General features: G+C 48.8%; 1 protein-coding gene across 2 annotated transcripts in view; it reads left to right on the top strand.

The window, feature by feature from the left end:
• Evc2 (EvC ciliary complex subunit 2) overlaps window positions 1–15,079 on the top strand; it is a 75,036-nt gene extending 59,957 nt beyond the window's left edge. For both annotated transcript variants that reach the window (XM_087909074.1, XM_087909075.1), the window contains 6 exons: window positions 2,836–3,063; window positions 5,177–5,388; window positions 6,941–7,028; window positions 8,688–8,872; window positions 11,630–11,731; window positions 14,406–15,079. In XM_087909074.1, coding sequence (XP_087765200.1) covers window positions 2,836–3,063; window positions 5,177–5,388; window positions 6,941–7,028; window positions 8,688–8,872; window positions 11,630–11,731; window positions 14,406–14,673 — 1,083 coding nt within the window. In that variant the 3' untranslated portion in view covers window positions 14,674–15,079. The remainder of the gene's footprint in view (window positions 1–2,835; window positions 3,064–5,176; window positions 5,389–6,940; window positions 7,029–8,687; window positions 8,873–11,629; window positions 11,732–14,405) is intronic.
• The last annotated feature ends 622 nt before the right edge of the window (window positions 15,080–15,701 follow it).

The raw sequence follows: 15,701 nt of genomic DNA, 5'->3' as shown, positions 1-15,701 counted from the left end.
ATGTTCGTATAGCTGGGGAAGGGCATGGAGCACTCTTTTCCGTAGTCACCTTTTGCTGGTCAGGGCAGTACCCCAGCATGTGGGTCTTACTCAGATCCGAGTCCCACGAGCTCTTCATCTTTGCCTTCTGCATTCTGGAAACATCCAACCATCTTCTTCTAGGACCAGGTCTTACATCTTTCCTCTAAGAATGTAATTATTCCCCCGCCCTTCGCTGTCTCCTCTGCCCACGTTCTGGCCTCCTTCTCTTTTTCATTGTTATGGATCTTCTCTTTCTTTTTCTTTTTGTCATTACTGGGTCTTTTTCATACAATTTGATCATATGTCCCATCCCCCAACTCCTCCTAGATCCTTCCCACTCCTTACTCAACTCATTTCAGGGCCGCCCACTTCTCAAGGAGAAGAGAGAATCAAAACAAACAGAAACCCAATAAGACAAAAAAAAAAATCGGGGCTGGAGAGATGGCTCAGAGGTTAAGAGCATTGCCTGCTCTTCCAAAGGTCCTGAGTTCAATTCCCAGCAACCACATGGTGGCTCACAACCATCTGTAATGGGGTCTGGTGCCCTCTTCTGGCCTGCAGGCATACACACAGACAGAATATTGTATACATAATAAATAAATATTTTTAAAAAATCAAACAAAATCAAAAAGCTCACACACACAGAAAAGCATGGAGTCCCTTTTGTGTTGGCAGTAGCATGAGCGTATTTCCCAGCTTGTGTGGACTCTCACTGTTGAGGCTAAGGACATCTGTCTAGACCCAGAACGCATGCCCTTTATAACCTGCATGGGTTTGTCCAGATGAATCTTTTCTGTCAGGTGGTGCTTTGGGAACAGAGATTAGTGAGAGATGACGGAAGGTTAGTCTTTCTCCCCTCAGCACGCAGGAGAGGGGTCACCTTCTGATATTTTCCATGGCCGTGGGGACACCTGACAGCTCATGCAACCTGATTACATGGGGAGGTTTTTGAATCTTCAATATGCAATTTCTTAAGTCAATCTTTAGAGGAATTTATTTGGGAGACAGAGGAGATAGTTATAGAGCAGAAGAGAGGTTTTGCCCGCAGTTGCCATTCCTAGAGATGCTAAGGAATTAAGGTGATGTCAGGATTAAATTAAAGATGTCAGGAGATGGAAAATCATCTCTCATGACTGGCCATTACTGACAGGGAGCAATCTAGAAAAGCAAGCTGCTTTAGTTTCAGGAATTCTCATTGTTTAGCAAAGGTGTGGAACCGTTGCAAGATGGTGTGACCGTGGCTAGCATTTCTGACTTTAGTTTCTGTTAGATAAGTGGAAGTGGGCATGGCTGTCATTCTTGTGACTACTTCCTGCTGGTCAGGGACAGGGACACCAGGTCAGTGACCGTCTTTTGTATTGGAAACTTCGGAGGAGGAACTTACGGTCAGTGTGTCTTTGGTAATTTCCTGGATAAAGGACTTCACTCTATGGTACAAAGCATGCTTGGCAATGACAAAGACAGGGTACAAAGCTGTGCCCTTTGAAGTAGGGTCCAAGAAAGCAGGCAGGTTCAGCAGTGGAGGTCAGCAAACAGCCACGTGATGATAGGTGGGAAGGGGTTCAGAGATGGAGACGCCCAGAGTTTCAGGGAAAGCTTCCCAGACTCTGGCAGAGCAGTCCAGTCTTCGGCTGGCTCTTGGCTTCTACCTACTAAGTTTAAGTTACCTTGGAAACCCATCCACCTGGGTACCAGGTTCTCCAGATTGGACAGAGATTGAGTCTAGTGTACTGTCCCGAGAGCTTGGCCTCTCTCTAGCAAGCCTGAATGTCTGGGGAGTGTTGTGTTTGCCCTGTACTCTCTGCTGTGCTGACCCCTGCTGTTGTGTGTGGGGGAGGGGGCACCGCATGTATCTGTGCATGAATGTAATTCCTTGCAGCCTTTCTCTCTGTATGTAAGCCATGGCCAAAATCCACTAAATATCCTTCCAGGCAGCAGTACCCTCCCTCTCTTATTCCTGTCTTGGCTCACCCCATCCCACCCTGTTTCAAAGCCTCCATGCTGCTAGAAGGGCAGGTCTGAGCCTTTCAAACAGGGCTGTGTTCTTCCTGAGGACATGCAGGGAGGACTGGGCAGTCATGGGAGCGACCTGGGCCATGGTTTCCTGGCGGCCGGCAGCCTCAGCTTCAGCTCAGTGTCCTTGTCCTGTCATTGCTACAGAAGCATCAGGTACAAACAGGTTACATAGCAGGACAAAGCCCATGAGCTTTGTTTTCATTTTTATTTATTGTGTCCAATTATAGCACGGAATATTTACCAATATAATCATATTGTAGGGCTCAGCCCACGGGTGTTAAAGTGCATGCACATTGTCCTGAGCCAGCTTTCAGCTCTAGAAATTCCCATCTTGCAGAAAATAGAAGCTCCACACCAGTTCAACAGCAGCACCCCATGTGCTTCCATCTCAGCCCCTGGGAACCACAGTTCTCCACAGTGTTTGTCCCTTTGTGACTGACAGCTCTTACGAAGTCTAACTCCCTCAAGGTTCACCCCAGTGTGGTTTCCTTCCTGCCTCGTAAATCCTGTCTTGCGCTGTGGATGTATTTCCACTCATCCAATTCTGACAATGGGCATGCTTCTGTCTTTTGGTTGTCATGGATGGAATTCTAGAAAGTTTAAAGGTCAAATGAAAAGCTTGGAAGAGATGTGGATTGTCCACCTTTCTTTTTGGTTGGTGCTTTATTCTCCCGGCAGAGTCCCAGGCTGCTGTCTTCTGGACAGGGCCTGTGGGATCCTCAGCTGTGTTCTCTGGAAGGCGGTGGGCTCTCCTCCCCGACAGCGCCTCAGGTTTTTTGGTTCTGTCCCCTTCTCCAGGTTCGAGGGGAATTGCTCCACGAGAGGGTACAGAGGCTAGAAGCCCAGGAGGCCCACTTTGCGGAGTCACTTGTGGCCCTGCAGTTCCAGAAAGTGGCCCGGGCTGCCGAGACCCTCTCTGTCTACACGGCCTTACTTAGCATTCAAGACCTGCTGCTGGGGGAGCTGAGTGAGTCCGAGACACTGACCAAGTCAGCCTGTGTGCAGATCCTGGAGTCCCACAGCCCGGTGAGTGGGGTTAGGGGTGGAGAAGGGTACCTACACCATCGTCTCCGTGAGTCCCATAGCCTGGTGAGTGGGCCTAGGGGTAGAAAAGGACCCGAAACTGGCAGGGAAACAATATGGGGCACTGAGGGGAACTGAAGGGAATGTGAATGGATATGATCAAAATACATATACATAAATAAATGCATAAAATTTTGAGGTAACTTTTTTTAATTTAGAGCAGAAAGAAATGAACCTGTAGAGAGAAGTGAAGATAAATAAGACGTAAATCAAAACTAACATGAGGAGAATTAATAAAATAAAAAATGGGGTACTTTGGAAAAATTAAAAGCCTACTAAAATATGTACCTCTTTGGTCAGTGTAACTGGAGGTTTCTCTACCACCTGCCAGTTCCCAAATAACCACTTTGAGGCTTAATATTAGTTACAAACTCTTTGACCTTTTACTCAAGCCTATTATTAACTAGCTCTTACAACTTAGATTAACACATTTCTATTAGTCTGTATTTTACCACGAGACTCGTAGTTCATTATCTCACATTTTGCTTCCCCAGCTTTTGGCGTCTCCCTGACTCTGCCCTTTTTCTCATTGTATCTCTGTTTGGATTTCCCGCCTTGCTCTATTCTGCCTGGCTCTTGGCCAAATTAGCATGTTTATTAACCAATGGTAATAGAACATATTCACATCATGCAGAGAGACATCCCACATCAGGTAAAGTTTGCAATTAAAATAGGCTAATGGATAAATAGTATCAAGATTTTAAAGAATAAAAACCATAGATGCAGTAGAGTTTTTAAAATTGGAATACTGCAGTGAAGAATATTATGTATATGAGTTTAAGCTGAGAGAAAAATCAGACCACATATTCTGAGTTGTCGGCGAGATGGTGGATGGGCTGCACCTTCCCGGTTTGCACAGGGAGAGAAGGTGGCCTGCTCTGTGCTCTGTGAGACTCTTCCGTTTGCGGCGTGTTCGCTCATGTGCCAAGCATTTTCCTGTTGATAATGAGCTTCTAAGCTGGTGAGCATTTGGAGAATTTAAAAAGCATGAAATGAGAAGCTTTGGAAGGAACCGTTCCTAAGGAGAGTCCGTGGTTTGCATCTCATCCAGTGAACAATTTAGACTACTTTTGTGAAATTGGATTATCAGAAGGTGCAGTGGGGACCGTGTGGCGAAGATGGGGGAATTTAGACAGGACAGGCCTGCTCAGAAGAGGAGTAACCCCAAATAACGGCCCCTGCTGTCTTCCCAGCTCGGTGTCATTTGCCGAGCTTCTACTTCCAAGCCCAAGAGGAGTCTTCCTGCGCCCCAGTGTCTAGGTGTCCCAGTCACTCTGTTGGATGATTATGCCTGAGTTTTCACCCTTCCAGCTCTGCCGTCCAGCATCACTGCGCTAAGGCACCGCGAGATCAAAGGCGAAAGTGGTGGTGCTGTTAGCCAACATTCACTGAGCTGACACTATGTGCAGTGTGTGAAACTTAGAGCTACCCCGTGACGTTTCTATGCCCAGGGGAGAGGCCCAGGAGCAGCCACTTGTAAAGTACTGTTCTTGAGACCTCTGGGCCTTACCTTCCTGAAAGAATTCAATCCAGAGGCTCACAAGGTTAAGCAGAAATGTATTTAGCAAAGCAAAGCACAGGCTCGAAAGAGAGATTGGAGTAGGCTGTCCCAAAGCAGAGAGTAGCAGCCCGGAGGGCTCTAAGTTGAGTTTAAAAGATACTTTGATGAACTTTTATGGGGTGGGTGGTGTAGTCATAACGTGAGATGTCTCAAAATATAGTTAATTAGGACATCTACGATGCTTTTCTAGAAAAGTCTATGGGATGATATGGAGGTAAAGACCCACAATGCAAGTGATACTGTGTATATCATAATCTTTTTAGAATGCAGACCCTTCATAAGTACACGTGGGCGACCATTGGGAACGTAGCCTGTGCTTTCCTTTTTGACTTGACCAGAACCCATCTTCAGCTTCAGAGATGCCCAACCCCAGAGGGACATCCTGACGCCCCTGGAGACACAGCTACTAAGATACTTAAAATGTTGCCTCAGTGACCCCTGTAGCTCCTGCCCTCCTGGCATCAGTGGGACTGAGCCCTGCTCCTTCATCTGCAGGAGTTGCAGGAACTGGAGAGGAAGCTGGAGGAGCGGCTGGTGCAGCGGGAAGCAGCCGAGCAGCAGCAGGTCCTGGAGAGCTGGCAGCGGTGGGCAGCTGATGGGCCCGGACTGGGTGAACCCGGGGAGATGGATCCTGAAAGGCAGGTCTCTGCCATGCTGCTGCAGGCCCTGAACAAGGGCCAGAAGCTCCTGGAACAGCAACAGCAGAGGTAGGTGGGCGGTTTACACTCTGAGTGGGGTGGGTGGGGTCTTCTGCCCTGAGGGACCTGGCCTCTCACCTTCCTGCCTTAGATGCCATCCCCATGCTCCGCTCAAACTGCTGTTGTTGAAGGATGCCAGCTTTCTTCTCTCATCTATGGTTTTTTAATACCATTGAGGTTTGCTAACAATATTTTTTAACTTGGTGAAAACATTTTTAAAATTGTGAGTGTATGTGCATGTATGTGCTATACTGTACATGTGTGGAGGTCAGAGGACAGCTTTCAGGAGTCGCGTCTCTGCTTCTGTCATGTGGGTCCTGGGGATTGAACTCGGGTCTTCAAGCTTGGTGGCAAGTGCCTTTACCTGCCAAGCCACCATCTCAATAGGCCCTTTTTAACTTCTTATTTTCAAATAATTATAAGCTTACAAGGAGTTGTAAGCTTATGTTGTGATATTATATTAGAGAGAGGTCCCACGTGTTCCTACGCAGCTTCCCCACCTGGTAACATCTCACACTGTCGTGGCACAGTGTCAAAGCCAGGGGACAGCGGCGGCATAGGAAGGGCTCTGTTCAGATTCCACTGCGCTGCAGAATTTCAGACCCTGCTTCTGTAGAGCTACAAAACAGACTCCAGCCTTGTTTGTTCTTTACTCCATCACAATTCACGACAGAAAATTCGCTTTGCCTGCAGCGTTCAGTGCTGCTGCAGAAACACAGCCTCCTGCAGCTCTCTAAGTCCCCAGTGCGGCCACAGTATCTGTGTGTAAAGTAACAGGTGTAAACTGTGTACAGCACACATCGACTGGATTTTAGAAGCACACAAACTACCTGGAGGAAGCATTCCACTTGGTTTCTGGGTGGGGAGATTACAGTGATTCTGAGTCTGTTTCCTGGGTAAACTCAACATCACAGTGCAGATAGACAGATTGCATGGAATTAACTGGCAAAGGGGCTGAGTGTCCATCCGGGAGGCAGGGACACAGAGGTGTTGACTTATCTAGGAGCTTTTCATTTTTTTCTATTATTTTTGTCACGTTCTCCTGCTCCCTGCAGTAATCTGCAGGAGTCTGGGGTTGGGCTGAGTTGTGCCTGCACAAGCCTTGGGTTGTGATAGCCACAGGGACTGTGAGGCTGACCAGTGGCCTCACCTTTGACACCGAGTTCATAGCAAGTCTCTTGTAGCAGGTGGCAGCTGGCCTTGCCACCAAAGTACTGCTGTCTGTGGCCATCTGTGGACGGTGACTTTGGCTCTGCTTCAGCGCAGGATGGATGCAGGTGTGGACCTCAGGTGCTGGTCTCTGTGGTCCTAGTCAGGAGGACCAAGGTCAGAGCAGGGTCACAGAGCACCCCAGAGCCACAGAACGGTCTTCGTTGATCCACTCCTCTATCAGCCCCCTGTGCTCTGTAGGAAGTGGTCCAGCTGAGGACGGGAAGGGCAGCTCTTTCTTCTTTCCTTCCTGAAGCTCTCACCTCTGAGTCCTTGTCACTTAAACAAACAGAGACCCTCCCGTCAGCTCCCTCTGGCTGGGCTGGACCTCTGAATTTTCTCTTCTCTCTAGGGTGAGGGAAGAACGGCAGAACAGTGCGGTGTTGGAAGACTCTCTGGAAAGCCTGGAGGCTGACACCATGGCCAGTCTGTGCAGCCAGGTGAGAGAACCTGCCCCTATCCGTGGACATTTTCCCATTCTCAGAACCATCATCTTCCCTATGTCAGATGGGGATGGTCTGGTCTCAAGTTCATGATCAGCGCAGGTCCATCGGGCATGTTAATGATGGCAGCAATGGTGATAAACCTCTCTGTCCCCAGGACAAGACAAGGTCCCCTTACTGCCAGCATGTCCCGTTTATAGAGGGGCCTGAGATGGCTGTGTCTGGCTGGTGTCTGCAGACATCTTTCTTGCCCGCATTCCCTACAGTGTAACAGTGATTCTCCAACAGCCGCAGTCGTCCCCGCCCCCCCCACAGCAGAGCAGGTAGTGTGGACTCTTCACTCTGCCCACTCATGAACTTTTCCTCACACAGATCGGGTGCTGGCAGGCCTGACCTCAGACTCTCCACACCCCTGCCTGGCTTTGCTGGACACTGAAATCCCCACTTCACCTCACCCCACCCCCTAGGTGTTGCCATGTAAAACCCCAGGGAAGGGCTCTGATTGGCCAGAGACCAACAATGGCCACCCTGCAACTGAGAAAAGAGGCTTTTATTTGGGTCTTGGTAGCACTTGGAGAAGCTTTCACTCCATTGTTGTTGTGGTTGGTTTTGGTTGAGGTCAGGGCATCACTCAAACTTAAACTCATGGCAATCCCCTGCCTCACCCCTGAGTGCTGGGATTATAGTGATGAGTCCCCCGCACTCGGCAAAGCCCAGCTTACTGTGTTCTCAGCAAACCCCTTTCACCGGTATTGGTATTCTTTACAGATGAGGAGTTTGAGGCATTAAGAGAAATAAAGGCATCACCTAAGAACTTAGCATTTGGCTCAGTGGGGCAGGGACATAGCCAAAGGTTTGAGGGGTATGTAGTTGGTCCATTACTAAGCTTTTTACTGTGAAATCATTTTGGCATGTTAGGCTATAGGAAGTTACACCACCCACTTTTTGTTTCTTGTTTCCTTGGGCTTGCCTGGGACCACATCAAATCTGGTATGAAATGCTCTTGCGGCTCTGCCCTGTGATCGCCGCAGATTTCCTGTGGCCACAACAAGGATGCAGAATTGTTCAACGCAGCTGAGACGTCCCTGAGTGTCATTTCACAGCCACTGCTGCACCCGCCATCCCCAACCCTAGCAGCCATGGGTCGTTCTCCCTCTTTCTTCCATGTTCAGCTGAGGTGCTACATTGTATGGGATTGCACAGCCTGCTTCCGGTGGGGACAGTCATTTCCAACCATAATTCTTGAGCTCAGCAGCCCTTCCTGTTTGTTCAGTGGAGCAGTGACTCTAATCACCCACGGGTGTAGGGACACTCAGCTACTCCCAGAGCTTGGGTTGTCCCCAGGGCCTCCCAGAAGTGGAGCAGAAGATGGAGAAATATTCCTGACTGCCATAATGCAGGCTGAGGCTCCTGTGCTGTGATTGCTGACTTGGAAGGGTGGGTGAGCTGTTAGAGACATTGTGGGTGCCACAGCTGCTGACCACAGATATTTTCTTGACACTTTTGTGAATTCAGAATGTTTTCCAGGCTGAGCCACTGAAATATTTATTATCCCAGGACAAAAAATCCTTGAGAATGTCATGAATTAGATATTGCTGCCCGGCAGGTCTAGAGAGAGCCAAGGCTTTTTAGTTCTTCCCTTTTGTGTCCCCGTAGGGACTGAGGCTGGTGTCATACCTCTCCAAGATGACAATGGTGCCAGGGAGCACGCTACTCCGACTCCTGAGTGTGGTGCTTCCAGCGGCTTCTCAGCCTCAGCTACTGGCCCTGCTGGACACAGTCAGCGAAAAGCACTCAGAGAAGGAGAGCAGCGGGGAGCAGGCTGAGCAGAGCAAGAGGAGGTGAGCTCCACGTGGGAGGTTGTCTGTGAGAGCCGGGTGTCACCAGGTCAGGAGCAGGGGGAGGAGAATGGCATAGCCCTTCCCCACAGGCCCTCGCTGCTCAAAGCTCAAGTGTTAGTAGACATGAGTAGATGGTCCACCACTTTCTACTTTAGCATCAACTTCAAGAGAGTCTTCAGAACATAGATTTCTCCAGGGCCATCAGAATATTTATTATACATACCAGTAAGAAGACACCATAGAGAAGAAAAAAAGCATTTGGTTACATTTCTTCCTTTGCAGCATGTTTCTCTGCTATGTTTTGTGAATGTATGTATGTATATATATATATATATATATAAATGTATGTTTTGGTGTGTATTGAGGTATGTTTGTGTGTGTGTGTGTGTGTGTGTGTGCGTGCGTGCATGTATACATGTACATTTTGCCTAGATTAGTGTCAACAGGCTGTTCTTCATCAGTTTATAATGGGGTTATGTCCTGATCAACAGGTTATAAGTTGAAGTTATCATAAGTGGAGAATGTGGTTAACTTGTCTCAAGTGTCCAGTGTCTGGGCCCGGCTGCAGGGCTCACTGCAGAGAGTCTCCCATGGTTCATAGGAAAGGCTGTCCTTCCTGCAGCCTGCACCCCAGAGGTGCGTGAAGAAGACCCAAGTTCAAATTTCAAAGAACCATTTCTGCTGAAGGCCTGTTGCTATCCCACCAGAGTGACTATGAGTGCAGCCATCTGAGGTCAGGATAGACAGGTTGGTGCCAGGCTTCAGGGAGTGTGCCGTGTGCACACCCTCACTGCCTGCTCTCCTGACCTTGGCGCAGAGCAGGTTTCTTTATTCCTGCCCAGTTCTAGTGCCACTAAAGCTGCATTTCCTGCTGTTCTTATGAGGTTAAACACTATGTCTCTCACTGACATTCTCCAAGATGGAATGTTTGGTGACTGGGCAGTGTGTCACCAACAGTGTGGCATATTGTGTGTACTTTCCCCTGCTCTGGAATGTGCAGTTGGGGCCTATTTCCTTCGCGCCACAGACCGACCCACAAGGGCTTTCCTTTCCAGTTATGGTCCAGCTCTGAATTGAGTCAGGAAAAGCTCCCCAAAAGACAAGCCTTGCAACCTTGTCTTTTTCACCAAGTCTAAAATCCCTGTGTTCCATCCCTGGGGAGAGCCAGCTCCTCTGACCTCCACATGCACCCCATAGCGCACATGCACCCCATAGCGCACATGCACCCCATAGCACAATGCTCCCCATAGTGCAATGCACACCATAGCGCGCACGCACACACGCACACGCACACGCACGCGCACACACTAAGTAAGAAAAAGCAGGAAGCATGGAGTAAGGCAGGAGGTATGAGGAGCTCTCAGCAGTGACGTTGGAGACAAGCGTCTATGGGGACCACATGGTAAGTGAGTAAACAGGTTGAAAATTGTGGGCCATTCAGCCCCAACCAGAATCCTTAGGCAGCCAGGATGGGCCCCTGGCAGCTAGGAAGCTACTGACATGGCCCAAGTGTGCCCGAGCAGGGCCCTGAGGAACATTTCTTTCCCCATAGAAGGAGCAGTCTCTTTTCATCAGTCATGGACTTTGATTCAAGGCTTAAGCTTGCAGAAGACAAAAAACATAGGCTATAGTGAGAGGGGTCGAAGTGAGGAAGGTGGGGCCAGGGTGGAGTCTCGGGGGCTAGAGAGCTGTCTTAGTGCCTGTGGGTTCTGCACAGTCATCCAAGGCAGATTTGAGAGACACCAGCAGAGTGGGTGTGAGCATGGCAAGAAGGCTGGGTATGGATATAGCTGGAGCACTGGGTGTGGCCAGAGGTCTGCTCTTGTTCTGATGACTGGGCGTGGGTGTGGCCTTGGCTCCTGATTCCTCCTTAGCTCTCGTCTCTAACACTCTATTCTGAGGCATTTTATCTCCATGACTGTGAGTGGTTGACAGACTGGTCTGGGCCCTGAAAAACTCAGAGAGCTTTCAGGAGAAGAACATGTACTTCTCTCTCTTTGCCCCAGCTCCTGGTCAGGCCCTGGGGATGGAGCAGTCTTGGGGACCTGGTGCCTGGCCATTGTGTCAGCTCAGAGCCTTGGTCTTTAAGTAACAGAAGCTGGCACCTAGGAGAGAGCAGGTGTTCTGAGGGACACGTGGGATCCAGAGAAGCCCCAGTGTCCATTGCAGGAAGGGCAGCCATCAGAGCGCCCTTGTCTGCCCATGAGGTAATGGATTCCTAAGAGCAACTATCCCCATCCTGAGTATTTGAGAGCCACAGTGACAGGCCTCTTCAGCTCTGTGCTATACTGTGCTGTCTTGAACCCAAGGCTCACAACAACTCTGCCTCAGTCTGTCTCCTTCACACTGGAGTTGCATAGCCAGGTGGCCTCTGACCCTCTTCCTGGCTACCTTCCAAGCTTCCATGTTTGCATTCCTGCATCCACAGCATACCTCCAAGCTCTGTGTGTGTCCCCGTGTCTATAGCACTAGGATTCTGTGGAACACAAGAGAAAATCTCACCTGCATTGAGTGTGAACCCCATGGACAGGAGACATGGGAGTCAGTGCATACCTTTAAACACCCCCACAAGACTCCCTTCTTTACACAGGTAGCCTACCTGATTGATGTTGCCTGTCAGCACCTGTGGTCCCCTCCAGGCAGGCATGACGTATGGACCAGGCTTGAGATCGAGACTCAGTGACTCAGGGCTCTGAGAAGGGTTTGGGGAGTCAGATTTAACTCATTTTAAACTCTAACACCTTCTTCCTGTATCAGGAAGCACCAGGGCTGGTGGCAAGCTTTGGACAGTAGACTGAGAGCCGATCTGGTGAGTCAAGGGTTGGAGAGGATGCTCTGGGCCCGTCAGAGGAAGGAGAGGTGAGTCTGGGCAGGGGAGGGCTGGGGGGGTGTTGCTGGGGCATGGCCAAATTGCCAGGGAGGGCATGGGAAGGTGGGAAAGTTCTTTCCCAGAAGACAACTCACCTTTGTTCTTGGTCTCAGTTTAAAAACTGAAGACAAGTCTGTAGCTCTCAGTAGGAGAATGTTCTCCTAACATTTATTAGCGTTTTAATTACTGTATTTATTTTAGCTAATAGCAGGTTTTTAATGAGATATAATTAGAAAAAGAATAAATTCCTTAGAGTTCCTCAAACTTTACTGTTCCCAGAGCCCTTTTAATTCTTGTTATCCTGAGCCTTCCAGAAAGTGGAGATGCTAAAACAAAAGTTTAAGGAGGCCCAAGGCTGCAACTGGGGTGGGGGTGGGGAGTGGTGGCATGGGCTTGGGGCTGTCAGACTCACCCTCGACTTACGTGAACTTCCAGGCTTGCCTCTTCCCACCTAGTGCTTGTCTTTCTTAACTGTGATCGTTACATACTTAGATCTCAGAGGAAAAGGAGGGGCAGGCCATTTCTTATGGCTACAGAACAAGGGTCTCCCGCGGTTCCAAATAGAGAAGATCAGAAAAATAGCACATTAGGTGACTTTAAAAAGTGACGGTCTCAGACTGGGTCCTGAACTCATTTAGTAAGGTGCCTGCATGCAGGCATGAGGACCTGAGTTCAGATCCCCACCTCCCTAGTAAAATGCCAGGCAAGTATAGTCCCAATACTGGGGAGGCAGGGACAAGAGGATTGCTGGAGCTCCCTGGCCAGCCATCCTAGCCAGATGGTGAGTTCCATGTTCAATGAGGGACCCTATCTCAAAAAACAAGGCCGAGAAGTGATTGAAGACACCAGAGGTCAGCCTCTGGCCTCTGCATGCATGTACACATGTGCACAAACCCAGAGGAACATGCAGGTATACCACATACATGCACACACAAAATAACTTCAATTGAACACATAATGAATTAAAAAGTATTACTCTGTTTACACTAAAATTGGTGACTGTCCAAGCCCTGCCCTTCTATAGTTCTCAGAGGTGAAGGATCTGCAATTCATCATGGAGTGTCTATTATGGAAAGCATGGAACCATTGGTAATAGATTGGTGTCTTAGTTAGGGTTTTTATTGCTGTGAAGAGATGCCATGACCACGACAACTCTTACAAAGAAATAATTGGGGCTGGCTTACAGTTTCAAAGTTTCAGTCCATTATCATCATGGTGGGGAGCATGGCAGCATGTAGGCAGACATGATGCTGGGAGAGCTACATCGGCAGGCAACAGGAAGTCAACTGACAGTCACTCTGAGGGAAATGAGCAAAAGAGACCTCAAAGCCCGCCGCCACAGTGATACACGTCCCCCAACAGTGCCACACACACACCTCCTAAGAGTGCCACTCCCTTTGGGAGCCACTTTCTTTCAAACTACAACAATTGGATATCAGAATGCAGTACCCAGGAAATGAGATCAGGATATTGGGCAGGAGAAATCAATCCATGTCCAGACCAGAAACAGCATTGGATTTGCTTAATTGTAAGGTGTCCTCCCTGCACTCATCCTGCACCGTGTTGATGGTATAGAACGGGTACCAGTCATGAGAGACCTTGGTCTAGTCTCCAGCAACAGACAGTGTCAGAGAGAACTGATTCCCAGGCTCCAGGAAAGGTGATGTCAGTGGAGCTGAGCCTGCACAGTGTCTCAGGTAGGGCCAGGAGCCTCCCAGGTGTACCCTATTGGCACAGCCTTACACTGAACTGCTTGGAGCCAGGGGAGAGTTCTGTAGCTTTAAGGTCACATGTGATTCCCAGGAGCGGTTATAACGATGTCAGTGGCATCCAAGGCTCCAGGGACAGAATTCCAGCAGACCTGTCATGGGGAATTCCTAAGCCTGATGCCTTCTGTCTCAGATGCATTCTACCCAACCCCTCGCAGTTGTTTGGAGAGCTGTGGGGTGGGTTTTTAAGTGTTTAACAGGGAGCTGGTAGGTGAATAGTGGAGACAGAGGGAATGCTGCCTGTTTCCATGATGTAAATATTCTTGGGCAACAAGCTAACAGTGTGCGATGGGTTCACAAGACTTTAGAACCTTTCCCACTATGAGCCAGTGAGAGTGGCCAGCAGTATACCTCACTATTGATTTCATCTGATTTTAGAGACAACCAGTGACCAGAGGGGAGAAAAAAACTTTTAAATGGTACTTCGGGTTGGAGAAATGGCTCAGTAGGAAAACTGCTTGATGCTTGTGATGGATTGAATGACAGTAGCCCCATAGGATCATAGGTTTGAATATGTTTCATCACCAGGGAGTGGCATTATTAAATGCTTTCTTTTATAACGATTGTCTTGGTCATGGTGTCTCCTCACAGCAATGGAATAATGACTAAAATTATTGCCCTTGACAGGGCTGCAATTTGGTTCCTAGCACCCACGTTGAACGGTTCACAACAGATGGTTACTCTAGCTCCAGGAGATTCTTCACCCTTTTCTGACCTCTGGGGGCAGTACACAGACATGGTATATAGAGACACACAAACAGAACCTAATCCTTAAAAAATAAAATAAAATAAAATGACATTTATTTGGGGTGTCAGGACTGGAGAGGTGTCAGAACGCTAAGGAGGGCCAGAATGGGCCCAAAATACAGAATCTAACTCTCTCTTTCCTCGGCAGCATATTGAAGAAGGTGTATGCTCCTGTCCAGGAGAGGGTGACGTTCCCTGGGAAAGGAAGCTGGCCTCACCTGTCCCTAGAGCCCATTGGGGAACTGGCGCCCATGCCCATCACAGGGGTGGACACCATGGACATATTAAACACGGGAGAGAAGATCTTTGTATTCAGGAGCCCAAAGGAGCCTGAGATTGCTTTGCGTGTTCCTCCCAGGAGGAAGAAGAACTTCCTGAATGCCAAGAAGGCCAGTAGGGCCTTGGGCCTGGACTGATTTAAGGGGAAGCACCAGGGAGCGTCTCAGGCCAGGTGCATCTTTTCTCCAGTCCTACTTTGGTTGGTCTGTTCATACCATGCAGCTTGCAATCTACACACGCTTGCAGCATAAACACAGTGCCACGCACGTTGACTCTCCGGTGCTCAGTGACTCTTGTCCCCTGAGTTTCTGTTTGGCCCACTCTCTTTTGTTCCACAGGACACAAGCACACCTTTATTGCAGGTCCACATGACCAAGATCTAGAGGGGACCCACCTGACCCCACCTTCCTCACACAGAATGCTGCCTATTGCTGGGATGGATCCCCACCAGTTTATGTGAGGAAGGTGCAGTTCTCTGTTATTGCAATGTGTATTATATATATATTCTGTTTTTCATAAAGGGAACTTTTTAAATGAATGTAATAGTGGGCCTTGTTTGTGATTTGTGTGGGGGATGATTTGTAGTTGGTTTCGTCAATATTTTGGCTCCCCGTAGTGGGCTCCAACAGAAAAACCCACTGTCCTACAGAGGCCCAAATGTGTCAGCCCTTTCATTGCCAGTTCAAGATAGAGTTGTTTTCTCATTTTATAGTGAGAACATTCAGGAGAAGTAGGGCCCTAAAGCTGATAAGTTGTAGAACCAGGCTTCGTGGTCTGTGATCTGAGCCTTAGTCCATTCTCTGGGCCTTGGTCAATGGACATGTTCAGGGCTTGTCTTAGATACGGTTTTTTTTTTTTTTGTTGTTGTTGTTGTTGTGAAGAGACACCGTGACCACAGCAACTCTTATGAAGGAAAACATTTCATTGGGGTGGAAGCTTGCCAGAGGTTCAGTCCATTGTCATCATGGTGGGACACAGCGGCGTGCAGGCAGATGTGGTGCAGCAGCAACAGGAAGTGAACTGAGGGTCACACTGAGGGAAGCTTGAGCAAAGGAGACCTCAAAGCCCACCCCCACAGTAACACACTTCCTCCAACAAAGCCACACTTCCTAATAGTACCATTCCCTAGGAGCTTATCGGGACCAATTACATTCAAATGCCACAG

This window comes from Myodes glareolus, chromosome 8 (genome assembly GCF_982192425.1).
Source record: "Myodes glareolus chromosome 8, mMyoGla1.1, whole genome shotgun sequence".
In the NCBI taxonomy this organism is placed as follows: domain Eukaryota; kingdom Metazoa; phylum Chordata; class Mammalia; order Rodentia; family Cricetidae; genus Myodes; species Myodes glareolus.
The sequence above is the reverse complement of the archived record's forward strand: the minus strand, read 5'-3'. Positions and strand labels throughout refer to the sequence as shown.